Consider the following 25,872-nt stretch of genomic DNA (forward strand, 5'->3'; position numbering starts at 1 on the left):
GCACGGCCAGGGTGATTTCACTGGAAGGGCAGGAGAGGGTTTGGAGAGGGGTGGAGGAGGCTGCTGGAAGCACAAGGGTGGAGGGGACACGTTCACAAGCACAGGCATGTGCCCAGCCACCCCCATCCCAGTCACCTGTGTGTGTTACAGGGGCTGGACACCTGGAATTTCCTCTGCTCTGGGACAGAGAAACCCGCCAGGAAAATGTTCTTCAAGTCTTTCAAGGTTCTCTCTCTGCTCGTCGCCTCCCTGGGCTTTGTTTTGATGGAAGAGAACGTCTCGGGGTAAGTAACACTCTCCAAGTGTTTTGGAAAGCTCCTGGTGTATTTTGAGCCTTTTCCAGCTCCTCTGGAGGCAAATGGACCCTTTCCATTGGCATCGTGGTAAGTAGGTGAGAACATGAGTCCTGAGGTAGATCTGGGATCAGAGACATCCTGGGTACAGAGATGAGCACAAGATAAGAGGGAGATCAAACCAGAACCCTGAGCCTTTGAGCCAGAGCCAGGAACTCCCATGTTTTCCCTACAAACTTCGTGGCTGTGGGTTAGGAGGAACAAGCTGGAAGTCAACCAGGGAGAGAAGGTTGTCTGAGAACAAGAACAAGATGTAATCACCTCCCATGAACGGGGCCAGAGGGCACCCAGTTCTGGGAAGCTTCTGAAGTTATGACCAGTTACATAAGGCAGGTAGATGATAAAGACTTCCCCTCTCTTTCCCTGACTCCTGCTAGAATATTCCCAAATATCACCCAAAAAGATCTAAAAACCTCCTTATCAGAGCAGTGGGAACTGCTGCAATCCCAGAGAACAGCTCTAAAACGGATCAGCCCTGAAATCCACTGCTAACTTGGTGGCCACCAGCTCTGTCTGTGCTGGTCTCAAGGTCATCCCCATCTCCTGCCATCCCCTCTGAGCCCCTCGAGGACACGGGGGGAACTTTCCCACCGGAGGAGGGATCCTGAGCACAGTCGGTGCCTCAGCTCAGCGACAAATGGATCAGGAAAACCACCCTGATTCCAGAGCAGCAGCAAATCCCCGGAGCTGGTCTTCTCCTGAGCTGCCAAATCCGGGCTGGAATTGTGTGGAAAATGGATGGGGGAGTCCCAGCCCCTGCCCAGGGCAGGAAGGGCCACCCGGACCAGGCAGAGGTTAAAAGTGCTGCTGGCAGGGGGGGTGTGACCCAACCCCCGGCATTTCCCACCCTAGCAGGACTCACTGTGTCCCTGTGCTCTCACCCCAGGGCCAGCCTGAGGATTCCCGGGGCCAGCCCAGTGCAGAGGCGCTACTCCGAGGCCACCCTGGCGAGCGACTACAGCCGCACGATGGACAACATGCTGAAGAAGAACTTCGTGGAGTGGCTGCTGGCCAGGAGGGAGAAGAAAAGCGAGTAAGTGCTTGGACTTCCACCGCTCCCACATCCCAAATTCCGGCTGTCGCCAGCCAACCGCTGGCTGGAGAAGGCAGAGCCGAGGCTGTTTTCCTTGGAGTGCAGCGGGGATTCTCCAGGCGCTTGGTTTTCGGTTTGTGTCTCCGAAGTCGTGGAAGCGTTTTCTGATCTGTCGGCATCTCCCTCCCTGTCCAAACCCGCCTGGCAGATGGAGTGGGAGGGAGCTGGGATTTGTGGAAAAGCAACATTCTGGCACCCTCTTGTGGCATTTCGGGCTGATTTCTTCCCGTTTGGACTTCGCAGCAACATCGTGGAGTACAAGAGGGAAGCCGAGCCCCAGGGACCAGCTGTGGGTGGGGACAGAACGGACTTGGGCGCCCAAGAAGCGAAAGATTTCCTCACCTGGATTCTGAAAGCCAAGGGAAATCAGAGGTGAGGGCGGCGGGCAGAGAGAGGAAGTCGGGATGTAGGGAGGGATGAGGTTTCCAGGTGTTTAACATCTTGGGGCATAACGGTGACAAGCAGGAAAACAGGAGGGTTTTGACTTGAAAAAGGGAATTCCGTATTTTGCGATTCTCTCTCCTGAGGGAAAGAGCAAAGCCAAAAATAAAATAGCCTAATTTTGCAGTTTCTCACCAAATACGAAAGGAAGAACGTCCTGTGGAGGATTGGGGTTGTCTTGTTTTTGCAAGTGCCAGCACAGGCTCATCAAAGGTCAGATTTTTGGCAGGGCTGGGGCACACCCGCCCCTCAAACACCCCAAACCCCAGGGCGTGGAGAAGCCAAAACGAGGAGCTCTGACCTGCTCAAAACAAAGCCCTCTGGAAAGCAAACTTCTCAATTAAAATGAGATGGAACTGATACATTTCTGCCAAACGTTTTGATTTGATCAAATCGCCCCAGAGGAAAAAAATCAAACCAAGTAGAACCAACCCCACTCGTTCACACCCTCAGAGTGTTGACCGGTTCATTTAAAAAGAGGAAACAAATTATTATTCCCTTTTATTGCTGCTTTTAGAGGGGAAAAAAACCTGTCAGCTAAACATGAAACCAGGCAGGAGAGATTCCTGCCTGCTCCAGGAGGAATTTCCCAGCTTATTCCTGATCCGAGAGAACCCAGAAAGGGCACAGATTTAATTTTTTTTTAAGCTGTAATCATCTTAAAATACTTCTAAGATGTAATCACCTTAATGATTACACACACCATCATTATTATAATACATTATTAAAAATGTTTTTAATCATCCTCAAATGTTCCTAAAGATGAAATCACCTGCAAGTGGTCCCGGGGAACGGTGGGGAGGTGCAAGCAGGTACCTCTGGGCCAGGTAAGGGAGTCCATCTGGAGCTCCTGGTGCTCATCCCGTGTTTTCCAAACCATCTGGCTGGGGGCTGGTGCATCTCAGCAGCTTTGTGCTGTGTCAGCGAGTCCACAGCCTGTCAGTGGGCTGCTCCACCTCCCCCCAGCCCAGCTTATGCCACAAACCTTCAAAAAAGCAAATTAGACTCGAGCCTGGAGGAAAACAATCTGCTCTGGGGCGCTTTCTGTGTTCAGAAAATACCCACCAATAAACGACTGAGGGGACACCGAATTTCTTTAGTGTGGAGGGATTTTAGGAAACCTCACAGGCTGCTGCTGCTGCTTAGTCCTGAAACGGGGGCAAGAAAGGGGGGGAAAGAAGCACTTAAAACACCCAGCCCACTTTTTCAGGCTCAATCCTGGTGTTTTCTGGGGAAAAAACCTGGGATTTTTAACTACAGGGGGTCATGGGACAGTCACCCAGGACAAGAATCTGGGGGTGTTTGTTTTTTTCCAGCCTTTGCATGAAAACAGTGTCAGAAAAGAGGGTTTGGGGTGAGCAGGGCGGGGGAAAGGAGCAGAGTTGTGGTTCACAGAGGTGTCTGGGGCCAAGCAGTTGGAAAAATGCGACACCCAGGGCTGCCAGTCGTCCTGAAAATCCAAAATCAAAGGAACGAGGGCTTTGAGGGATCGGGGGAGGTCGCTCAGTCTGACCCCTGCTCCAAAGCAGGATCAAACTGGTCCTGACAGATGTTTGTCCAACCTGTTCCGGGGCAGGGGAGGAGGGGGAAGGGAAAGCTTTGATGCTCAAGATTAATCAGCTTGATTAGTTTCATTTGAAAGAATAATTTCTGGCGTGTTCCTAAGTGTCCTTCGGTCTAAGTAATAATGCAAGTTGCAGGGAAAACCCTTTTGGAAACAAAGGTGTTTTGTTGGGAGTTGGGAGCCTGGATGCTGCTTCCCCTGCTCTGCCTTTGTGGGAGGATTTGGGGTGCAGGGAGTTGTTCCTTCCCCTCCCCTGAGCCTGAGAGACTCCGCTGAGCATCCAAAACACTCCAAGATCAAGGGATGTCCCCGTGTCAACACGAGGTTAAAGCTTTTGCAGGGGCTTATTCCAGTCAGAGAGATGAGACAATGAAATCTCCCTGTGAACTTGAGGGGGTTGGGAGAAAGGGATGTCAGACACAGGATCCTTTGGGTTTGCCTCTCATCTGCGTTTTTATGGCTATTTTTGCAGCTTTTCTTCTCTGGAAGACTCAGAAGGGCTGAAGGGTGTTTTGAACCACAAGTTCCTGACGTGGTTGATGTCGACTGATCTCTGCAGACCAACGTGAGTGGCTGTTCCACGTATTCCCAACGGATCCCTTGTCCCCAGAAATACCTGCTGCAGTGCTCAGTCCATCAATATGAGGTTCCTTTGGATAACCAGAGTGCTTACATGGCACTGCTTGGCTGCCCCACCCCTGGAAGTGTCCAAGGCCAGCTTGGATGGGGCTTGAAGTGACCTGGGATAGTGGGAGGTGTCCCTGCCCACAGCATGGGGTGGGACTGGTTGGGATTTAAGGTCCTTCCCCTGCAAAAGGTGCAGGGACACAGGAATTTATGCTTTTCTTTCCCATTTCTTCTTTGTTAGAACTGCATAAGTCCAGGGCTCTCCCAAGGAACTCCCTCTTCATCCCATCAGACACACGAGGAGGAGGAGGATTTCTTCCACTCACCCTACTCTGTGCACACGGTTTATTTTATTCATGCAATAAAGAGTTTTTAATTTGAGGCTGAAATAAGATTTGGAGAAACTTGATGTGGGGATGGGCTATAAAATATTACTAAATTGCTAAATAAATGTCATAGAACCACGGAACGGTTTGGTTGGAAGGGGCCTTAAAGCTCATCCATGGGCAGGGGCACCTTCCACTATCCCGGCTTGCTCCAAGCCCCGTCCAACCTGGCCTGGGACACTCCCAGGGATGGGGCAGCCACAGCTGCTCTGGGAAAGCTGTGCCAGGGCTTCACCACACACGGCCTGAGCCCCTCAGAGCCCCCCAGCCCCTTTGAGCCCCCCTTGAGCCCTTCAGAGCCTCTTGGAGCCCCCCAGAACCCCCTCCTAGCCCTTCAGACCCCACCTTGAGCCCCTCGCACCCCTCGAGTCCCTCAGACACTCCCCGAGCCCCTCAGATTCCTCCTGAGCCCCCCAGAAAACCCTGGAGCACCCCGAGCCTCCCAGCTTCACCCGTGCCCGCTCCGAGCATCTCCCCGTGCGGGTCCCGCCCCGCGGGGTGTGCTCCATGCCGATCCCGCCCCGTGGGGAGTGTCCGTGCGGGTCCCGCCCCGTGGGGTGTGTCCGTGCCGATCCCGCCCCGTGGGGTGTGTTCCGTGCCGGTCCCTCCCTGTGGGGAGTGCTCCGTGCGGGTCCCTCCCCGCCGTGCCCGGCGCGGGGCGATGCCGTCAGTAGCAGTGTCAGTGTCAGTGGCAGCGGCAGGGCCGCCATGCACCGGCGGGGCGTGGGAGCGGGGGCGATCGCCAAGAGGAAACTCGCCGAGGTGGGGGGGACACGGGATGGGGACAGGGGGACAGGGGCGTGTCGGTCCCGGCGGTGGAGGGAGAGGCTCGGGGGAGGGCACCGGGACACAGCGGGGCCGGGGGGGGCGGGCAGGGACCCCGGTGTGGGGGGCAGCGGCCAGAGCCCCTGATTCGGGGTGGGGGATTCTGCCAGGGTCCGTTGGTGCCGTGGGAGGGGGGTCAGGGCCCTCAGTCTGGGGAAGGGGAGCTGCCAGAGCCCCTAATTTGGGATGGGGAGAGCTGCCAGGGTCCAGTGGTGCCCTGCGAGGGGGGTCAGGAGCTGCCGGGCTCTTTTGGTACCGTGGGAGGAGGTTCAGGACCCCCAGTCTCGGGTGGGGGCTCTGCCAGGGCTCACTGGGGCGGTGTGAGGGGGTCCAGTCCCCCCCAGCCCTGTGTGGGGCCACCCCATCCTCACATCTCACCCCATCCCTGCTCTGAGCAGGATGCCCCGAGCCTGCCCTGGGCCCTGCATCCTCCCGGTCCATCCATCCCTCGGGAACATTCCCTCTGGAGTGCTGGCTCCAGGCCCACCTTCAGCACTGTGTCCCTCATCCTGTTTTCCCTCTGCAGGCCAAGTACAAGGAGCGAGGGACGGTCCTGGCCGAAGACCAGCTGGCCCAGGTGGGAGATCCCCCCCTGCCCTGGGGTTGTCCCCCCTGTCCCCTTCTCCATCCATGCCCAGGGCATTTTCCATGCCCAGTGCCTCATCCCCAGTGCTGCCTGCTCCTGGTTTGTTCTCAGTGTTTTCCTCAATTCCCTTCCAGATGTCCAAGCAGCTGGACATGTTTAAGACCAACCTGGAAGAGTTTGCCAGCAAACACAAGCAGGAGATCCGGAAAAACCCCGAGTTCCGGGTGCAGTTCCAGGATATGTGTGCGACCATCGGAGTGGATCCCTTGGCGTGTGAGCAGCAGGCCCTGGGCTCGAGGGCAGGATTCATCTCGCTGTTCCCAGACTCCACACAGCTCGTGGGGCAGCTGGGGGAAAGTTGTCCTAGAGGAAAACTGCCGGTGCTTTGATTCCTGGGGCTTGGGAATTGGTGGGATGCACCCTTGGGTGGGGGAAAACGGGTGGAGGCAAAAATCCAAGTCCTCCCTGTGAGGTTTGTGAGCTGCCTTCACACCAAGGATACTTTTCCCAATGTTCCAACCCCTTTTCCCTCTCTCACTTTTCAGCTGGTAAAGGATTCTGGTCGGAGATGTTGGGAGTTGGAGACTTTTACTACGAACTGGGAGTGCAGATCATTGAAGTTTGTTTGGCTCTGAAACACAGGAATGGAGGTGAGGATCCCACGCTGATTCCCGGGAGACACCACTCACCGGGAGCACTTTTCCCACTTCACTGATCCAGAAATCACCAACTCTGCCCTGTCTAGGGAACTAAAATGTAATGGAAAAGGATCATGGAAAGGAGCAGGGATCAGTGGCAATCCTGAAGGAGTATGAGCCTGCTTGGAGCCTGAGATTGGCTCTGAAGGATCCCAGCAATATTCAGAAGGTTGGAATAGCAGATAGAAGTGCTTAATTTACAGATAGTAGATGTTCTTCACTCCGGAAGGGCAGTGTGAGACCAGGAATGGGCTGCAGCAAAGCCAGTGAAACACCCACATTTTGTGGGAGAAGGAAACAGCTGCCTGGGAACAAGACTGGGTCATTGTCTCACCCAGTGCTTCATCCTGGGAACAATGAACAGACACTGGGAGGCTTTGGCAAAGCACAAAGGAGCCCTGACTGCTCTCTCTGGAGTAGTTTTGTTGCCATGAGTCATGTTTTCCTGTCCCCTCTTGTTGTCTCCCAGGGCTGATAACACTGGAAGAACTTCACCAGCAAGTGCTGAAGGGCAGAGGGAAGTTTGCTCAGGATGTCAGCCAGTGAGTGTCTGGGTGTCACAGGGAAGGGGAAACAAACAGGATTTGGGGAAGAAAAGGGGGTGACTGCTTTGGGGCCTCCCAACTTGGCTTCCATGTGATTCACAATTAATGACTCAGCACACTGCTGCTGCCTGAAATGGTTTTCTCTGGGAGTCCTCAGGCTTCAAGGACTGTTGCCTTGAGCTGGGGACAATTATTTCCCTGCAAATCCAGCCCCAGGCTGCTGGAGCTGTTTTGGCCTCCTCAGCAGCAGATTTTAGGACACAACTCAAACTTAATTGGGGCTGAACCTTCAAGCTTAGCACTTGAGGCTCAGCTGCTGCAATCGCGTCTCTAATTCAGGTCTGCAGGGGGGCCCAAATACCCAAACTCTTTTGAAGTGCTTTATTCCAGCTGTTGACAAGCTGAAAGCACAGCTCCAAGGAGCAATTACAGCTCGTGCCTTCTGCCCGAGTCTCCCTCACCTCCAGGTCTGCAGAGCGCAGTTTGAGAGGCTCTAACTGCCCTCTGCTCCTCAGGGACGATCTCCTCCGTGCCATCAAGAAGCTGAAGGTCCTGGGGAATGGCTTTGGGATTATCCCTGTTGGTGGAACGTATCTGATCCAGTCTGTGCCAGCTGAGCTGAACATGGATCACACCGTTGTCCTGCAGCTGGCAGAGGTACCAGCTGTTAAACACACCTTGCTGCTTCCCTGACAGGGAACTGGGATCAGACCTGTGGGCAAAACTGTCCCTGCTCTGCTAAACTAAGGATTTAAGTCTTGACTCGAAGCTGATGGTATTTTTCCTCTTTTTTTTTCCCAGAAAAAGGGCTTTGTGACAGTCAGTGAGATCAAGTCCAGCCTGAAGTGGGAGACGGAACGTGCAAAGCAAGTGCTGGTAGGTGGGGGGGTCTCGTGTGCCGGGGGGCTGTTCCTGCAGGGCACACACGGGGCTGGGAAGGCAGCACCAGGGATGCACAGGGATCCTGAGCTGCTGCAAGTCCAACAGCACAGCACACACCGTGGACTGGGGAAAGCAGAATCCCAGGAGCTGCAGATATTCCCGTGGTTTCATTGATCTCATAGCCTGGTTTTGGGGGGGAAGGGACCTTAAAGCCCATCCAGTCCCACCCCCTGCCACAGGCAGGGACACCTTCCACTAGCCCAGGTTGTTCCAGGTTCCATCCAGCCTGGCCTTGGACACTCCCAGGGCTGGGGCAGCCACAGCTTCTCTGGGCACCCTGTGCCAGGGCCTGCCCACCCTCACAGAGAGGAATTTCTTCCCAGTATCCCACCTAACCCTGCCCTCCTTGAATCCAGTTTGAATCCTGTGAGCTCATACACACAGGAAGATATCTGGACTATATTTCTCCTGTAAAGTTGAATAAAAATTATCACATCCCAAGTTCTCCCCCCTCCCTCCCCTATAATGAATGTGGGATTGGGCTCTCTTGGGAACGGCCCCTGAGCCATTCAGGTTTCACTCACAGTTTCTGCTCTGTTTGGACAGGAACACTTGCTGAAGGAAGGAATGGCCTGGCTGGATGAGCAGGCACCAGAAGAACCTCAGTACTGGCTCCCTGCTCTCTTTACAGAGCTGTACTCTCAGGAAATCACTCCAGAGGAAGCCAAGGAGGCAATTCCTTGACTGCTCCCTGCTCTGTGCCTGTCTAGAATCCTCGGGAGGTTCTCTGCATATCACCTGAAACACAGGGACAGTGGACTTGAAATAAAAGTTTTGTAAAAAGTGTCTACCTTGGAAAATTTTCTAGGATTCGTTCCTGCTGGCTTACCTCTGGATGTGCTCCCTGGCTGGGGGTGGAAATGCCACTTGCTCCTGGAAACTAAATGTCACAGCAAGAGGAAAAGTATCTGGAGTCTTAAAGGATGCAAATGGGATTCTGGCTAAAGAAGTGGGGAAGCTGTTGGGTAGCTCTCCACTCTGTGAAGGAGTTGCTGGTTGGTTGGTTGTTGTTCCACTAAGGAATTACCACAGGCTCCATTCTGCCAAAACAAACTTTATTGCACAAAAAAAAAAGAAAAGAAAAAAAAAAGGAAAAAAAAAAAAAAGAATCTTATGTACAATAGTATATAAACAAGGTATCTTAGAGTGACTCTTGTGCATATATTTTCAACTCAATTAGGTCTAAAAATCTGTTGCTAAAACATCTCTGCCTAGAGCAGTCATTGAGGATTGTCACTTGGAAATGGAGACATTCAGAAATGGCAGGACAGAACGTCAGAGCTAGAAAACTAATACTTCTCTTACAGCCACATGCGAGGTGGGTGAGTAGTGTCCACAATAAGGCATTTTCTCGTTTCCTTGGATGGGTGATGGTCACACCACATGCACCACACACGAGTTCAGAGCCAGCCCTGCCCCGGGGAGGCAGCAGAGCCACAGCTCCACCCACGACGCTACCGAAGGGCGACAAACAACGTGACATTTACAGTGGGGTTGAGGAGGTGGTGACAGACCTCTCAGGAGACCCACAGCTCATCCCACGGTGAACCCCACTTCCTTTACCCCCTGCTCAGCGAGTCCTGTGGCAGCTCAGCTTTCCCTGCAGGGAAGATTTTGAGTCTAAATCGTGACCCAGGGGAGTTTGCTCAAGGAGGAAAACCAAATTTCTCCAGTTGTTAAACAACACCTTAATTCCGAAATGTTTCCACCTTTCAGCCTGGCAGAGTGCAGGGTTCTGAGGGCTCTGAGGGTTGAGATAAATCACAAAGGCTGGGAATAATCCCATGGCACACGGGGCATTGCCTCGCTGTGCTGGTGTTGGAAGTTCTCCCACCACCACCAGGAATCTGCAACGGGGCCAGACTGGTGGGAAGGTGTTTAAGGAAACTGGGAGAGGGCCCAGGACAATGTGCAACTTCATGCTTAGCTTTCTATCAAAGCTCCCATCAAAATAATTAAAAATTAAAAAAAAAAAAGATCATAAGCTCTTATCAACAAAACTCTGCTCCAATCAATCCTCCCCAGGCTCAGTTACCTGGAGGAAGTGGGTTTCTCATCTCCACCCACTGAACACGTCGGAGGGAATGGCACAGCCAGCAGACACCTCTCCAAGAGGGTGGCCTTCACTCACAGGATAAACCTGCTCTTTGAAACACTCAGATCCGCTCAAGTGTTCAAGGCTTCCAACACTCAGCCAAGTTTGGCAAAGGAATTTGTCCGTAACAAGGCGTCCACCTCCAAAAAACGCCAGCCAGGAGTTGCCCCTTACTCCAGCATTTCCATCTGATGGACCAAGGGAGCAGCAGGGAGGGAGGAAGATGGGAGGAAAATAACATGTGACGCTGACTGGAGAGGTGGAAAGCAGAGAACTTCAGGTGAGGAAACACGAATGAAACGCTTCCAGAACGCTAAATTCAAATCAAAATCTTAAAAAAATAATGCACAAACTAGACTGGTTTATAAGTGCTCCCCCCATCTCTGACCAGTGGTTCCCTCATCCTCCCTTCCCCAAAAACGCCAGGATGGACACACCTGCACTCCACTTACGGATCCCTGCAGCTTCCACTTTCCATCTGCCCCTTTGCACCCGGAGTTCAAAAGTCACCCGGGGCTTGAGTAAAGCTTTCAGAAAGGAGCCCAAACTCCACCACTGCTCTTTATCTTTGGTCTGCCTAGAAGAAAGACATCAGGTAGCTGGGCTCCACGGAGCAGAGAGGCTCCACCTCTCCCAGGTTTCACCTGGACACACCCTGGACTCATCAAAGCGCTTCCCCAGCCACAGCTCCACGTTCAGGGGAAGGGCTCACTGTCTAGGAACAGAAAAGCTGTCAAGGGTTTGCAGTCTAGATCTCATTCTTTAATCAAATGGAGGGGAGGAAAAAAAAAAAAAAAGAAACCTCAAACAACCAGTGTAGGTGTTTCCAAAAGAAAAATAACCTGATGCCACATGCTCCGGCTTTCTAGCGCAGGAAGTACCTTGTACGAGTAGCCTGTCACAAGCTCGGCTTTGTCTACGTGAAGTCTCCTCAGTCAGCGTTTCCCACCAGAGCAGCGCAGGGAGGCAGGAGGAGTCCCCCGTGCCCCCTGCTCTGGCAGTGGTTTGGTTGTGGAGTCTGTCAGGGCGTGCAGGCAGAGCAGGCCCGAGGCTCTAAGCTTTGGAGCAGCCCTGCGTGTCTGTCTCTGTCTCGGAGGAGCTGCTCTCAGAGTCTATCTCCGGGTTCTCCTGCTGGTGTTTCTCCTGCACCTTCTGCCGGATTCCTTGCAAACGCACCAAGAGGGACTGGTAGTCAAAGTGGCCTCGCTTTTCACCGAAAGGGTCCTGAAAGAAAACCAGGGATAAGCCTCTTAATGCAGCCCATTCCCCTCTGGCAAGGGCTGGGTAGTAATGGTGCATAAACCCCAAGAACTCGGGGTAAAATCCCATCTCAGGGGGGAGAGGCCCCTTAACTTCTCCCTGTCGTGGCAGAGGTGATGACATTTTAATTTTTTAAAATGTTTTTAATTTTTTTTGATGTTTTCTGTTTGGGAAATGTTACAAACCCAAGCAAAACTTCAAACCACATGAAAGGAAGGCCGAGCAGACACAGGTTGAATTTCGACTGCCAGCCCCAGGGAAGTAAATTGTTTCAAAGATTTGGTCCAGGGAAAACATTACAAACCAAAGGCTCTAAAATCTAGAGGTCAAAGACTTCACCACGTGTCAAATTAGTGCTACAGGCCCCGTCCAAATGCAAAGCATCACTATTCCCACCTGAAATCAAGGCCCCAGCTGAGCTGTAGCCAAGTCAGAGGCACAAAGTCTTTGAAGGTTATTTAACATTTGCTGCTTTCAACCCCATCCCAGGTCAAAGACACGTTGCCAAGGCTGGATGAGGTGGGGGGGGGGTTGTGCTGTCCTATCTGATGGGAATCTTTGGTACAAGCCAACATGTGGCTCCAGAATTAACAAAACAGCACATCTGGCAAGGACTCAACTGATACTGAGCCTGGGGTGACTTCATTTCAAATAGGAATGAAAACAATGATATCATCTCTCCAGCACCTTGTTTTCAGGCTTCCTGTGCTACTATTTACAAGTGATCAGAAAACCAGGCATGGCACCATCACCTCTGGGAACTGAGCACAGCTCCGTGATCCTCACAAAGCCTGGAGAGAGCCCGGAGCTCCTCCAAGGAAAAACCAGAGTGGCCCACACCAGACAATCCTCCAGTGTCACCAAACTTCTCCACACCCTCAGTTCACTACTCCCTGCAGCTGGAAGCCAAGCACAGGCACTCCTCATGGGAGCTTCTCACTCCAAACATAACTCTCCTGCTTTGGGAGCACTTTCAGTTTATGAATGACACAGCACTGAGAGGGCAAAAAGCGCTCGGAGACACAAGATCATTAAATCAACCACCTCCATCTTTTCTTAGCAGTGGGATTTCTCAATGAGTCAGAGGAGAGGTGGTGGATGAGGGAGGAAGACACATCTGTTCATATGCAAACAGCTTGGCAATCTGGTCTGTAAAGTCTCCTTCCCTGCAGAAAGGAGCTCCTGGATTCCTCCTGTCAGGATCTGTCTGTTGTATCGTCCCTGTTCCTCCCTCAGCCACTCTCCACCTCTGACAGAACAAGGAGTGGCAGAGAGAAGTTCCCACTGCTGTCTGAGCAAAGGAGCCTCAGAAAAAGAGAAACTCTACCAGTGACCCAGCAGGAAAATGCTGCAGTGGAGTTCATCTCTCACCAAGAGAACTGTCTGGCACTCACCTGCATCGTTTGTCCTTGGAGGTACAGCCTCTCTTTACACACCCCTTCATAGAAGTCGTAATATTCCATGAAGGACTTCTCCATTACACCCCTGAGCGCAAGGAGAGGGCAAACAATCAACACAACAACACTCACATCACCCAGGGTCACCCCATCCCACTAATTCCAGTTCATGGAGCTGTCTGGGACACCCTGTGTGTGTCCCTAAGAGGGGCACAGACAGGCAGGACAGAGCCAAAGGACTGCAGATCACTGCAGCTGAAGGGATGCTGCACGTGTTTCCACAACAGCTGTGCCCTCCTCCCTCCAGGATTTTTGTCCCCCAGAAGACAAGGCCCATTTATTGCCAAACACACGTCAGAGGATGCAGCCATTGTGCTCATTAACACGGCCTTTGTCCAGGCACAGCTCTGGGCACCACAGGGACCAGCCACCCACTGCAGGGGGCAAAACGGCTCTCGGCTGGGCCAGCCAGAGCAGCTCTCAGGATCCCAGGAACAGTTTATCCCGCTTCCCCACATCCTTCCTTTCCATACCTTAATGGCTCGGGACAGGGACACTTCCCTTCCAGCATGTCACACACTGCCACGCGGATGGTCTCGTGCCGAATGCACTCGTTGTAGTTCTTGCTGTCCCCGGGGTGCCTCTCCTGCCAACAGAATGGGGCCAGTGAGCCCAAACCTCTGCAGTGGCTCTTCATCTCTCCCTCCTGGGCCTGACAAGCTGCACTGGTGCATGAACCCACGGCAGCTCTGTCTGCTCGGTGTGTGCTGAGCTGATTTACACAGGAGCTGGCAGGGTTTGATGTGTCTCCAGAGCCCTGGGCTCGCACGGTGTGGAGACAAGGCGAGTGAAGAAGTCAGCACAGAAAGCTGCCTCCCTCCAGGAGACCAGGAAAACCTGAGCAGTTTGGTTCCTGCAGGACAGTACGTCCCAAGGGAGCCACTCCAGGAGTGGTGTGGCAGGGAAAGGAAGAGCCATCCCATTTCCCCAGCAGCTCCTCGAGTGCCTCGTGTTCTTCCCTTCCCTCACACTCAGGTGAGCTCAGCAGCCTCTGGTTCAGAGCTGGCTTCTAACTCCCCCTCCAGCTCTTGGGAAAGAGCCAAGCCTCATCACCAATTCTCATCCCAATTCCAGCAGGGGATTTGCCACCAGGAGCGAGGAGGGGAGGGAAGCTCCGGCTCAGTCTCACCTGCTCGAAGCCGGGCTCGTTGTGATAAGGGTTCTCGGTCATCAGCGACTGGATGGAGATGAGGACTGAGGAGATGCTCTGAGCTGGGCTCCAGGCAGGCCCGGTCCAGGTGCTGGGGCAGCAAAACAGAAAAGCAGCAGTTAATTAACCAGGCAGGACTGGCTCAGGGAGCACCATCCCTCCACCAGCATAGCTCAGAAACCACACCTGGACCTGACAGGAGAAGAAAGAGCTGCCACAGGTAGAACAGCACCGGACATTGAGAAAGTCTGCAGGGTCCAAGTAGCTTATTCTCCCAGCTAAATGAGTATTTGAGCTTGAGCACCACAAGGCTGATAAACCTCACTCCACTAACAGACACAGGAATCACAGGGAAGTAACAGGGAATTCTGAGGCTATGGTTGTCACCCCACTCCACAGCCTGGAGCAACACGAGCTCCCAGCACTGTCCAAGGTCAGAAATAACAGCCCCTAAGAACGGAAATCTGATTTTCCGGACTCAAAGCTGATTTTCCAGACTCAGACAAGCCCCACCAGTCCTGCAGCAGTGCAGACCCTCAGCACAAGCACTGCCCCAAAAGCACGAGCTCACAGGAACAAGGTGCTTGTTCCACACACAGGGCAGCAAAAACCTTTGCACTGAACAGCATTAGCAGAAAAAGCTGTTCTGCTGCTTGCCCTTAATATCCCAGCTCCAGACCTGCCTCCCTGTGAGCTCAGCAAGGATGTGCTGACCCACATATCCTCTTCCTAAATCCTTTTATTCGCAGCTCCCTCTGCGCTTCCCATCCCTGCTCAGGCCAAGGCTCTTTGTTCACTCTTCAATAATTTACCTTCCCTGCTGCAGCTCCAATTGCAGGAGCAACAAGGCAGCTGAGTGGGAGCTGCTGGGCATGCAGGCCTCCCAGACAGGGGCATGCCCTGCACATCCAGGGACTGGCAGGGGTTGGCATCCCGCTCCTGCCTCAGGAAGGCTCCTACACTGAGGGAGGTGTTTCCCAGCAGGATACACCTCCCTGTCTGTATCCATCAGCTACTGGGACCAGCTCTGTGGCACGTCCACAGCACTGCTGAAACCATCCCAGCAAAGGCAGTTTTACAGCCACACCAGGGCTCAGGTTCCTGGTGGCTCATCAAATCCCTGTGGCAATTCCAGCTGCTGCTGCCCCTTCTCATGGAATGGTTTGGGTGGGAAGAGACCTTAAAGCTCCATCTCATCCCACCCCCTGCCATGGGCAGGGACACCTTCCACCAGCCCAGGCTGCTCCAAGTTCCACCCAACCTGGCCTTGGACACTTCCAGGGATGGAGCAGCCACAGTTTCTCCGAGAAACTCTTCATTCAGCCAGGACCTTCCCTTGTTTAAAACCCAAGCAGGTGAGGAACAAGGATTTGCAGGATTGGAGCCTGTTGGAACAGGCAGCACAGGAGCTGTGCTTTTAACTCATCCCACCCACAGCTCAGCCCCACAGTCTCAGTGGAGGTGGAAGCCCAGAGCAGTCAAATGGCTCTCAAGGAAATTCCTGGCAACCTTTTTCTGATTTTATTTATTTATTTATTTATTTTTAAGCCCATATGGAGAGAGGAAATTAAACCCACAAACCCCTACATTTAAACAACATCAAGGACCAGGCTGGAAAGTGCAAAAGCAGAGGACGTGCAGTGCTTGGTCTGAGGGTTTGCGAGGGGAAGCAGGAGAAAAAGCAGCAAAATCCACAGAATTTTGTGCTTCACTCTCTCCATTCTCAGGTGCTTTCAAAGGCAAGTTAAACCCTTATTTCAGGAGAGGAATTTGTGCTGCTTTATGACTCTGATTCTGCACACGACTTCACAGAAGCATAAAGATGCATCCAAGCACAAGTCTGGCGGCAAGACCAGGGCACAACGGGCAGAGAGGGAAGCACGAGGTGGAACAGAGCCCGCAGCCACCTCCTGATCTCCCAGGAAAACAGCCAAAGTCTCCTCTTACCCCAGAATACTCAGGCAGACTTTCCCATTGCGGTAGAAGTTGGGGTTAAACCTCACTGTGTTATTTCCCGTTGTCATCAGTTTGACCCGGGGTGGGTGGATGGGATAATCTGGAGGACAGCGAAACAGGAACAAGAAGAAACCCCCTTCATAAGGCGTGTCAAATGGGCCTGTGATCAATGCATGAATCTGCAAAACAAAAGCCCGTCTTGCGCTCCACTTCCACTGCCACGGCTTCCCAACCGCTGCCACGGCTTCCCAACCACTTCCAGTGTGTCCCAACCACTGCCAGCATGTCCCACACTGCTGTCCACGTTGTCCCACACCATATTGTCCCAACCACTTCCACAATGTCCCTCTCCACTGTCCATACTGTCCCATTCCAGTGTCCCAACCACTTCTGCAGTGTCCCAACCACATCGTCCCACTCCACTCCCGCTCTGTCCCTCCCCACCCTCCCAAGGGAGGAATTCCTTCCCAATATCCCACCTAAACCAACCCTCTTTCAGATTAAACCCATTCCCCTTGTCCTGTCCCTCCATCCCTCGTCCCCAGTCCCTCCCCAGCTCTCCTGGAGCCCCTTTAGGCACTGGGAGGGGCTCTCAGGTCTCTCTAGAAGGCAGAAAGGTGGAATCCCCCCTCACCCTGCTGCCCACACTGTGAGGGTAAGCCCAGGTCTCTCCATTTCAAACCAGACAGAACCACAGTTCAGGTGGTAAGCTGGGCTTAAAAAAATCCACCAGAAATATTTCAAATATGAAAAAAAAAATAATCTAATTTTAGAAAGAAAAAAAAATTCAGAATTTCTGCCCAAACTAGAGCACTCCTCAGCTTTCTGTTCTCCTGCTGATTTGGTCTTGTTAAAACCAATCACTCGACTTCCTCTGCCAGCATCTGAAATTAAGACCCTATTCTCCCTAATTACCCTCCAAGATCCCAGACTGTATCCCAGGAAATCTACTCCCTCTGGGCTCCTAAGGAAGCTCTGCTCCCCCAGGATCCACGGCAATGCTCCTCTTCCCAAGAGGTTTGAGCAACTCCTGCCTCCCAGCTCACTGGCATGACCAGGAATTCCCAGTTCTGGAGAACCCTGAGAGGCTGGAGGGGAAGAATGAGGGCAGGAGAGGGAGGCTGAGGCCCAGAGGAACCTGTGGGACCCTGGCAGGCAGCTCCAGAGTTTCCACGTTTCCCTGCCAGCTCCCAGCAGTCCACAGTGCCAGGCTCCAGAGGCAGATTACAGACACTCCAGCCCTTTCTGATTTCCAGCTTCTCTGAGAAGCCCCCCCACAGCCACCAGTTTTCCATCAGTGGGATGAAACAAGCTGGATCAGCACCCCCAGTGTCCACCAAAGCAGAGCTGGATCATCCATGGAATCTCCTCAGCCCACTGGGATGGCATCTCTGCACAGAGCCCGATTCCTTGGGAGCCTCCTCCCATTTTAATGCATCCCATCCCAAGGTCACCAGGAAACCTGGAGCCCTGTGCTCTCCCAAGGCTCACCCCGACTCCTCCCAGAGCATCAGGGGGATATTCCACTCAGGAATCCCTCCCAGCAGCCATGGCCAGCAGCACACAGGGATGCTGAACCAGCTCCAGACCTCTTACCTTGGTCATGTCGTGGGGATCAGGCACAACAAACATTCCTGGGGGTGGTTCCTTGTAGATGGACATGATATCCCTGAGGAGAGGAAAGAGGAATGAGCCAGGATGTCCCCTGGTGTTCAGCAACCCTCCATGGTTCTGGGTGACAAATCCCCACACAGATGCAAAGGGACAGACTTCCAGGGTGGAAACTTGTCATTTGTAAGCAGACTGACAGTTTTCTGGATGAGTTCCTTCAGTTTATCCCCCAAAATAATGGAGGCATTTCTGGAGCAGCATTCAATGAACCAGCAGCCGAGACACCAGAGCACACCTTGATTAACTCACACCTCGTGTTTTACCACACATCACCTCCAGCATGGAAAACTCCAGCCAGAAATCCCCCCCAGGGAGTTGTTTTCAAGTCCTGTGAGGTGAGGTTTGTTATTTAAGGGATAACCTCTCCCTCCTGAGGTTTTCCCTCTTCACACCCAGACTATGTACAGGATCCCTTTCTATGCTCAGTCATTTGTTTTCCCAAACCATGACTCAACCACTTCTGGAATGTTTTGCTCTGATCAATTTGGGGTTAATGGAGCAGGCAGCAGGTCCCAAAGCAGTCAGGGTGCAACACTCCCCCCAACCCAAACCCAACAGCCCCCTTTCTCCAAGAACTCAGCCCAAAATGAACCAAAACCCAACTAATCACCTACAACTCCGTGCAGTTGACAGACAAACTGCTGAATTCCATCACCCCAAGCCTCTCTCCTGTAATCAGAGGTGTGCTGAGCTTCAGGACAAGCTCCCACTTGACCTTCCTTCCCACTCGGGAAGCGCCCAGAGCTCGGGGAGCTCTCAAGGTGAGGAGGGTGAGAGAGCAGGAGAAGCCTCTCCCCTCCCCTCCCTGCCTGCTTTGGGTTGGAAACTGCCCAAAAATCTGGAGCCATCTTTGGGAGACATTATCCAAGCTCCAGAACAAGGATGAGCAAGAGCCTGGCAGGCAGCAATTCCTGCTCTGAGGGAAGAGGAAGGACTTGTTGAATCAGCGCCAGCGTCTCCAACAACACCAGACCTTCCTGCTCCTCCTGGCAAAGGGGATCCCTGGAAGGGTCAGGGCAGCCCCACGGGTGGGAACTGGCACGAAGGAGGAGGGCAAAGGGCAGGTTTGGGGTGAATATTTCAACTCGGTCACCAGCGAATCAAACAAATCTGTTCCCAAATTTCGCGGCACCTCCCAGGAGCTGCCAGGGATGCCGAGGGCAGGATTGGCAGCTCTGCTGTCAAACCCCCCAGGGCAGCTGACAGAGACCCCAGGGGACGGCACAGAGGGACCCCCGGGCTGGCAGGGGTGAGATCCACCCTCACCCAGACAACTGCGAGAGGAGATTCCCGGCCAGGAATGCCGGGACATCCCAGGCCGGGTTGGACGGGAATTGGAGCAACCTGGGACAGTGGGAGGTGTCCCTGCCCATTTCAGGGGTGACACTGGATGGGCTTTAAGGTCCCTTCCAACCCAAAGCAGTGTGGGATTCTGTGATTCCAGGGCATGGTGGTGCGTGCCCTGGAGAGCCCTGGGACACACGGAGGGACCGGGATCCGTTCCCAGGGAAGCACCGGTCACAGGGAGAGACCGGGATCCGTTCCCAGGGAAGCCCGGGGACACCGGGAGGCGATCCCGGCTCTCCAGGCCGGCCGGTGACGGTCCGGTGCGGCCCAAGGGGACCGTTACCCCCCCGAGGGGACGAGCCGAACGCCCCCTCCGCATGCGGGCCTCGCTCCGTGCCCGGCGGGTCCCGGCCCCGGTTCCCCCCCGTGCCCGGCCCCGCTCACCGCTTGATCCGCAGCAGGCAGGCCGGGCTGGGCCTCTCGCTGTCCCAGTCCCCGCTGACCGTGGGGTCCCAGAAGGCCGAGTGCGTGAGGAGCGCGGCCCCCGCCGCCGCCGCCGCCGCCATCGGGGCCCCGCCGCCCGCGGGGGCCACGCCGGTGCCGGGCGCGGCGGCGGCGGCGGCGCCGAAACCCGCGGCCGCCCAGAGCTCGGCGGGGATGAAGACGCCGGGGGTGCCCGCCGAGCCGGCGGCGCTCGGGGAGGCGCTGCCCCCGCCGCCGGCCGCCCCCAGCACCGCGGCCGGGGCCGGGGCCGCGTCCTCGGCCGCCGGGCTCTCCGCCATTGCGGCCTCGGCCCGCGCCGCTTCCGGGTCCGCACCAGCGAGGCGCCCGGCCAGAGCGGCCCCGCACCGCCCACGCCCCCGCCCCCGGCGGGCCAGAGAGAGCGGGACAGAGCGGCTCGCCCGCAGCGCCGCCTCGCTGCGAGCCGTGGCGGTCCCTTGGCACGGCGCCCCCTGGTGCGGTGGAGGGAGAAAGGAGGGTTTGGGGGTTTGGGTTTTTTTGGGGGGAAAGGGGGGCTTTGTGGGATCGTGGAGTCATGGAAACATTAAGGTTGGAAAAGACCTCTGAGGTCTCTGCTCCCCAGGGCAGTGGTCAAGGCCACAAGGCTGCCAGAGCTCAAGGAGCGCTTGGGCAATGCTCTCAGGGACAGGGAGGGATTTTGGGATGTCCTGGGCAGGCCCAGGAGCTGGACTGGATGATCCCTGTGGGTCCCTCCCGGCACAGGATATTCCACGATTCTAGGATCACTGTGTCCAGCCGTTCCCCCAGCACTGCCATGTTCACTAACCCATGTCCCCAGGTGCCACATCTGCAGGTTTTTTGATCCCTCCAGGATCTTTCCATTAAGAATTTTTTCCAATAGCCAACCTAAACCTCCCCTGGTGCAAGCTGAGGCTGTCTCCTCTCATGCTGTTACTTGGAGAAGAGACTGAGACCGTTTTTGGGAAGGGTCTGCAGTGACAGATGGGCCGGGAAAACACCTCAGGGAAGGGTTTGAGCTCTGGGCAAGGAGCAGCCGTGGGATCAGGAGACTCCCAAGGGTTCAAATCCCAACCCAGCAGCCTCAGGGATGGAAAACAGCAGGATCAAAGGGGTGTGAGAGGGGAAAAGCTGTTTGTCCAGCTCATAGGAACCCAGCAGCTGTGCCCGTGGTCCCTGCAGGACCATCCCACTCCTCCACAGCCTGCAGAGCTGCCCAGAACCACCCGGGTATGAGCAGCAACGAGTGCTAGGTGAGCAATTCCCATTCCAGGGTCACTTTTCGCTTTGCAGGGATCCAAGGAGCTGTTTCTCCAGTTCCGTAGGTGTAAGGGAGTTTAAATGTAACTCAGCCAGCCCCAGTAACAGTGTTGTTTTCCCGGGGCAGTAAGTTCTGGGTGCTGGGCAGCTACAACCTATCGACACCCTGGGAAGGTTCCCAGAGCACGGGATCCCTGCTTTAGGATTAATGCAGTTATTCCCAGGATCCAGAGGATTTTTCCTCTCTGACTCAGCTGAGTTTCCCTCGACTTCTTTCCGGTTTCAGAGCCACCTTCCTCCGAGTCTTGGAGGTTTTTTTTGACTCAAATTCTCCTCACCCCCTTCCCCTTGCAGGGGATTCCTCACAGCAGCAATTCCAAGCAGAATTTTACATTCCTGTACCCCCTTCCTGTGCCCGGGGAGGTGTTCCCATCCCTGGGGAGGTCACCACCACTCTGCAGAGGCTTTAAGGACAAGGAGTAGCTGCATTAATTTAATTACTTAAAGCAGATAAGGAGACAAGCTCCCTCCAGGCTCCCCTTCCTTAAAGGCACAGCTGCCTCACCCCCAGGCCCAGGGTTTGGGGTGGATTTGGGGTGGATTTGGGTATTTCTCCTCCCTGATACACTCCAATCTCTAAAACAGCTGGAGTATGGAGCTGCTGGGGGTCAAAAAAAAGAAAGAAGCAACAACCCCTCAGCTTTTTATTTTATGAATTTACTCTTATTTTAATAGAATAATGGATTATTCTAGCAGTTTAGTGGATTAACAGAGCAATGGATTTCTTTTTTTTAATAGATTAATGGATTCTCACACTCAGCTGTGATTCCTTGGGTAAACTTTGCTTTAAGGAGGCACGTGAACAGTGTGACCTTGAGACCAGCCCTTCCTGGAAAAGGAAATTCCCATGATGGGGGCACTTCCTGGGAATTCAGTTCTGCAAACACCATTAACACCCTCACCTTGTACCCAGCACCTTTTCCAGCTGCTTTCAGCTGAAAGAAGGGGGGCATTTCCAACAACAGACTGTGGAAAAAATACAGAATCATGGAATGGTTTGGGTTGGAAGGACCCTAAACCTCACCCAGTCTCACCCAGGGACACCTCCCACTATCCCAGGGTGCTCCAAGCCCCGTCCAACCTGGCCTTGGACACTTCCAGGGATGGGGCAGCCACAGCTGCTCTGGGAAATCCATTCCAGCCCCTCACAGGATTTCTCCCCAATATCCAATCCCAACCTACTCTCATCAAGATTTGCTTTACAAGAGCAACACTTTTGGGGAATTTTAATAGGTTTGAGCTGTTTCAGTTTTTGTCCCCTCCCATGCTCCCCTTTTGCTTCACCCCACCCCTGGGATATCCCACCCTTCAACCAAAGCCATCGACTCACCCCAAAAACTCCCCCACCACCGGACCAGAATCTTAAAAAAAAAAAAAAAAAAAAAAAACCAAACCAAAAACCAAGCCACCAGTTTATTTAGAGAAATCTTTTCTTTAATGGTCAGTCTGGAACGCTGTGATGGAAAGAGGCTCCAGTGGCGGAGGACGGAGCGCTGGGAGCCGCAGCCGGCCCGGGAGCTGTCACATCGCGAAGAGGATCAGGAATGCCACCATCAAACAGAAGAGCCCCATGGCCTCGGACAGGGCAAAGCCCAGGATGGCATAGGAGAAGAGCTGCTGCTTGAGGGAGGGATTCCTGCCAGGGAACAAGGAGCAGAGCACAGTGAGAAAGCCCCGTGGTGAGAAGGAAGCGGCCGAAGCAGAGCCCGTTTTCCCGGGATTCTGTCACAGCGGGGTTTGGAGCACAGAGCAGCACCTGGAATGCCACACCCAGGGTCTGCCCTGCTTTTAGGGATGCTGAACCCCCAGGGGCACTTTCAGCTGGTGGCACCAAGCCACAATTCCTGCTCCCAATTAGAGCTCCGTTTCTTCCAGAGGCAGCAGAATCCTTTGGAATTAATTATAGGGTGGATTCAAACCATTGAGGAACTTTAAAAGAACAGTGGATAATTTTAAGAGAATAATGGATTCTTATTTTAATAAATTAATGCTATTTCAATAATATAAGGGGGGGTTAATAAATAAGTGGATCTTTTTTAATAGATTCATGGACTTTTTTAATAGATCCATGGAAATTTTTTATACAGATTCATAGAAATTTCTTAATAGACTCATGGAAACTTTTTAAGAGATTGATGGACTTATTTAATAGATTCATGGATTTCTTTAATAGATTCATAGATTTCATAGTCATGGATTTTTTAATAGATTCATGGATTTTTAAATAGATTCATGGATTTTTTTTAATAGATTCTTGGGTTATAACAGCCATTTTACATTCCAAGGGTTGCTTCAGTCAAACACACTCCACGTGCAGAGCAGGACACAGATCCCAGAGAAAACTCCCCTAATCCCTTCCAGTTGGTGCTGGCAGGAAGGGACAAGCCCAGAGCAGGCTGGGCTGCTCCTCACCTGGCGTAGCCGATGATGAGGCTGCCGAAGACGGTCCCAATTCCCGCTCCTGATCCCGCCACCCCCACCGTGGCAGCCCCGGCCCCGATGAACTTGGCGGCCGTGTCGATGTCCCGGGACACGGCGCTGGTCTGGAAGTCCCGTCGGAGCAGCTGTGGGGAGGGTACAGCAGCTGCCTGTGGGGACAGGGGTGAGGAACAGCCTCAGGGAGCTGGTACCAGCAATAAGACAAGCTCGGGGTTCAGCCCTGCTCGGTGCAGGGCAGAGCTGGGAGCGAAGCCACGTCCCCGTATTTGCCACCCTCTGGATGAACTTCACCAGAAGTCAGGAGGTAGAGCAAGGACACCAAGAGGCAGTTTCCCACTTCAGTCTCACCTGTGCAGTCTGAGCCTCAGGCCTGCTGAAAACAGACACTGAAACGGGCCTGGCCAGAGCCCTGGAGCAGCATCGGAACTGCAGGGAAACAATCAACAGTTAGAGAATTGTGGGATACCCTGAGCTGGGAGCGACACACAGGATCATCCAGTCCCACCCCTGGCCCTGCACAGACACCCCAACAATCCCACCCTGTCCCTCAGAGCGCTGTCCAAACCCTCCTGGAGCTCTGGCAGCCTTGGGGCTGTGACCAAACCCTGGGGAGCCTGTTCAGTGCCCACCACCCTCTGGGGGAAGAACCTTTCCCAAAATCCAGTCCAAACCTCCCTCACACAGCTCCAGCCGTTCCCTGGGTCCTGTCCCTGCTCACACAGAGCAGAGATCAGTGCTCCTGTAATTGGATGTATCTGCACTAACCCTCAGAAAAACTCTTTATGATGAAAAGTATGAAAATTTCCTGAAAACATCAACTATGACACAAGACTAAAAAAATAAAGGAATATGATATTCCCATTTCAGCCACTTGGATTAACTCCATGAGCAATTCCACACACCACAGGCTGCAGCACAGCGTCACATCTGCCCCTGCAATTTAATTATTACCACATTTCCATACATTTCCTTTCTAATTCATCCCTTTAAAGAGAGGGGTGATTGAGTACCTCTGTGGAAATCAGTTCAGTTTATCTTGGGAGAAGGCCCTGGCAGCTCACTCCCATCTATTTACATGGTGTCACCAGAGGTCACCTTGTTTCCCTTCCTCCTTAAATCCAGGGCAAACCAGACCCACAGGATCCCACCTCAGCTCAGGGTGTCCAGGGCAGCATCTTGGAGAAATCCCTCCCCACCCTGTATCCCCACTGAGAATCATCATCCCACTGCAAGGAAAGGACACTCACCAGTGCCGGGGAGCTGAGAAGTGCCACGGGAGCCTGCATTTTGTTAATCTAAGGCAAATAAACAAAATAAACACAAGGAACTGGGACTCCTGGCACTGTCAGCACCTGCCAACCCCCTCCGGGCTCAGACGCACATCTGACCTCAGGTCCATCTGCTGCCCCGTCCCTGAGGCTCTGCCCCCACTTCCACGTCCCCAAGGTTGTGTCCCCACCACACCTCTGTCCCCAAGGCTGTGTCCCCAAGGTTGTGTCCCCACCAGACCTCTGTCCCCAAGGTTGTGTCCCCAAGGTTGTGTCCCCACCACACCTCTGTCCCCAAGGTTGTGTCCCCAAGGTTGTGTCCCCACCACACCTCTGTCCCCAAGGCTGTGTCCCCAGGGTTGTGTCCCCACCACGGCTCCGTGTCCCCCCCCAGTGTCATGGAGACTTTGCCCTCACCAACCCCACCGTGTCCCCCCAGCTGTGCCCGAGGCTTTGCCCCCACCATGTCCCCAAGGTTGTGTCCTGGCCATGGCTCCGTGTCCCCAGAATGGCTCCATGTCCCCAGAACAGCTCTGTGTCCCCCCTGCTGTCACCAAGACTTTGTCCCCATGTCCCCTGGCTGTCCCCGAGGCTTTGCCCTCACCGACCCCCCCGTGTCCTTCCTGGGCTGCTCCCAAAGGTTCCTTGTCCCCAAAGGTTGTGTCCCCACTGTGGCTCCGTGTGCCCTCGCTGTCCCCCAGGCTGTGCCCCACTGCCCCCTGTGTCCCTGGCTGTCCCCAAGGCTTTGTCCCCACCACCGCTCCGTGTCCCCGAGGCTTTGTCCCATCGCCCCCTGTGTGTCCCCAGGCTTTGTCCCATCGCCCCCTGTGTGTCCCCCGGTTGTCCCCGAGGCTTTGTCTCCCCCGGCCCCTCCGTGTCCCCTGCTGTCCCCTCGGCCCTGCCGTCCCCAGCTAGCCGTTCCCCGTCCCTCCCCGCTAATCCCCGCTCGGTGCCCTCCCCGGGCCGGCTCAGAGCTGCTCATCGCGCCCTCCCCGCCGCACCCGAACCCCCCGAGCCCCTCATGAGGGGAAGGGCAGCGAAGGCGCCACCGCGCCCTCCGCTCAGCGAAGGGCACGACCCCAGCGAGCACGGGCCGCGCCCCGAGCTGCCCCAGAACCGCGTGAGGCGGGCCTGGTGGCGGCGGGGCCGGGCCCGGGCCCGGGTGCGGGTCCCACCTGCGCGGGGTCCGCTCGGGGCGGCGGCAGCGGCGGCTCTGAGGGGGGAGCGTCACCTTGGCCGTGTCCCCCCCGGCGTCCTCCGCGCCCATTGGCTGCCGCCGCGCGCGCGCGCCCGCGCCCGCGCCCCTCATTGGCCGCGCCCCCGGCGGGCCCCGCCCTCCCGGCCCCGCTTCCCGCCGTGCCCGGATGCGGGAGGGCGGGGGCGGCCGCGCGGGAGGCGATTGGCTGGCTGGGTCGGCGGCGCGCTCGCT

At 54.5% G+C, this 25,872-nt stretch overlaps 5 protein-coding genes across 5 annotated transcripts in view; 2 read left to right on the forward strand and 3 right to left on the reverse strand.

The window, feature by feature from the left end:
• SNX11 (sorting nexin 11) overlaps window positions 1-25,872 on the reverse strand; it is a 393,545-nt gene that overhangs the window by 10,742 nt on the left and 356,931 nt on the right. The window lies entirely within an intron of this gene.
• On the forward strand, window positions 205-4,415 carry GIP (gastric inhibitory polypeptide). The gene is made up of 5 exons (XM_050327994.1): window positions 205-284; window positions 1,240-1,386; window positions 1,690-1,818; window positions 3,924-4,016; window positions 4,320-4,415. The coding sequence occupies exons 1-5, from the start codon at window positions 205-207 to the stop codon at window positions 4,327-4,329; spliced, it is 459 nt and encodes a 152-aa protein (XP_050183951.1). The 3' UTR covers window positions 4,330-4,415.
• Window positions 5,125-8,850, forward strand: SNF8 (SNF8 subunit of ESCRT-II). The gene is made up of 8 exons (XM_050327976.1): window positions 5,125-5,226; window positions 5,816-5,866; window positions 6,010-6,148; window positions 6,421-6,525; window positions 7,043-7,115; window positions 7,634-7,775; window positions 7,920-7,994; window positions 8,607-8,850. The coding sequence occupies exons 1-8, from the start codon at window positions 5,173-5,175 to the stop codon at window positions 8,742-8,744; spliced, it is 777 nt and encodes a 258-aa protein (XP_050183933.1). The 5' UTR covers window positions 5,125-5,172; the 3' UTR covers window positions 8,745-8,850.
• Window positions 9,099-19,718, reverse strand: UBE2Z (ubiquitin conjugating enzyme E2 Z). The gene is made up of 7 exons (XM_050327964.1): window positions 19,381-19,718; window positions 17,575-17,647; window positions 15,970-16,157; window positions 14,002-14,113; window positions 13,346-13,458; window positions 12,810-12,900; window positions 9,099-11,379 (listed from the first exon to the last, which is right to left on the reverse strand). The coding sequence occupies exons 1-7, from the start codon at window positions 19,716-19,718 to the stop codon at window positions 11,209-11,211; spliced, it is 1,086 nt and encodes a 361-aa protein (XP_050183921.1). The 3' UTR covers window positions 9,099-11,208.
• Window positions 22,135-25,713, reverse strand: ATP5MC1 (ATP synthase membrane subunit c locus 1). Its single transcript, XM_050327992.1, has 5 exons — window positions 25,619-25,713; window positions 24,423-24,470; window positions 23,524-23,601; window positions 23,149-23,324; window positions 22,135-22,372 (listed from the first exon to the last, which is right to left on the reverse strand). Exons 2-5 carry the CDS (start codon window positions 24,459-24,461, stop codon window positions 22,258-22,260), a joined length of 408 nt encoding a protein of 135 aa, XP_050183949.1. The 5' UTR covers window positions 24,462-24,470; window positions 25,619-25,713; the 3' UTR covers window positions 22,135-22,257.

The sequence above is a fragment of the Myiozetetes cayanensis genome, unplaced genomic scaffold, assembly GCF_022539395.1.
Source record: "Myiozetetes cayanensis isolate MyiCay16 unplaced genomic scaffold, myiCay2020 scf35, whole genome shotgun sequence".
Classification (NCBI taxonomy): domain Eukaryota; kingdom Metazoa; phylum Chordata; class Aves; order Passeriformes; family Tyrannidae; genus Myiozetetes; species Myiozetetes cayanensis.

Bases quoted from the DNA above. Each gene is read 5' to 3' on its own strand.
- GIP (XM_050327994.1), top strand. From the start codon at position 205: ATGTTCTTCAAGTCTTTCAAGGTTCTCTCTCTGCTCGTCGCCTCCCTG. The intron at 285-1,239 runs GTAAGTAACACT...CTCTCACCCCAG, and splicing joins ATGGAAGAGAACGTCTCGGG to GGCCAGCCTGAGGATTCCCG. The intron at 1,387-1,689 runs GTAAGTGCTTGG...TGGACTTCGCAG, and splicing joins AGGAGGGAGAAGAAAAGCGA to CAACATCGTGGAGTACAAGA.
- SNF8 (XM_050327976.1), top strand. From the start codon at position 5,173: ATGCACCGGCGGGGCGTGGGAGCGGGGGCGATCGCCAAGAGGAAACTC. The intron at 5,227-5,815 runs GTGGGGGGGACA...TTCCCTCTGCAG, and splicing joins CCAAGAGGAAACTCGCCGAG to GCCAAGTACAAGGAGCGAGG. The intron at 6,149-6,420 runs GTGAGCAGCAGG...CTCACTTTTCAG, and splicing joins CGGAGTGGATCCCTTGGCGT to CTGGTAAAGGATTCTGGTCG.
- UBE2Z (XM_050327964.1), bottom strand. From the start codon at position 19,718: ATGGCGGAGAGCCCGGCGGCCGAGGACGCGGCCCCGGCCCCGGCCGCG. The intron at 17,648-19,380 runs GTGAGCGGGGCC...TCCTCTCCTCAG, and splicing joins TGCCTGCTGCGGATCAAGCG to GGATATCATGTCCATCTACA. The intron at 14,114-15,969 runs GTAAGAGGAGAC...TTGCTGCCCCAG, and splicing joins GTCTGCCTGAGTATTCTGGG to CACCTGGACCGGGCCTGCCT.
- ATP5MC1 (XM_050327992.1), bottom strand. From the start codon at position 24,461: ATGCAGGCTCCCGTGGCACTTCTCAGCTCCCCGGCACTG. The intron at 23,602-24,422 runs GTGAGTGTCCTT...GTTTCCCTGCAG, and splicing joins TTCTCAGCTCCCCGGCACTG to TTCCGATGCTGCTCCAGGGC. The intron at 22,373-23,148 runs GTGAGGAGCAGC...GTTCCCTGGCAG, and splicing joins CTCATCATCGGCTACGCCAG to GAATCCCTCCCTCAAGCAGC.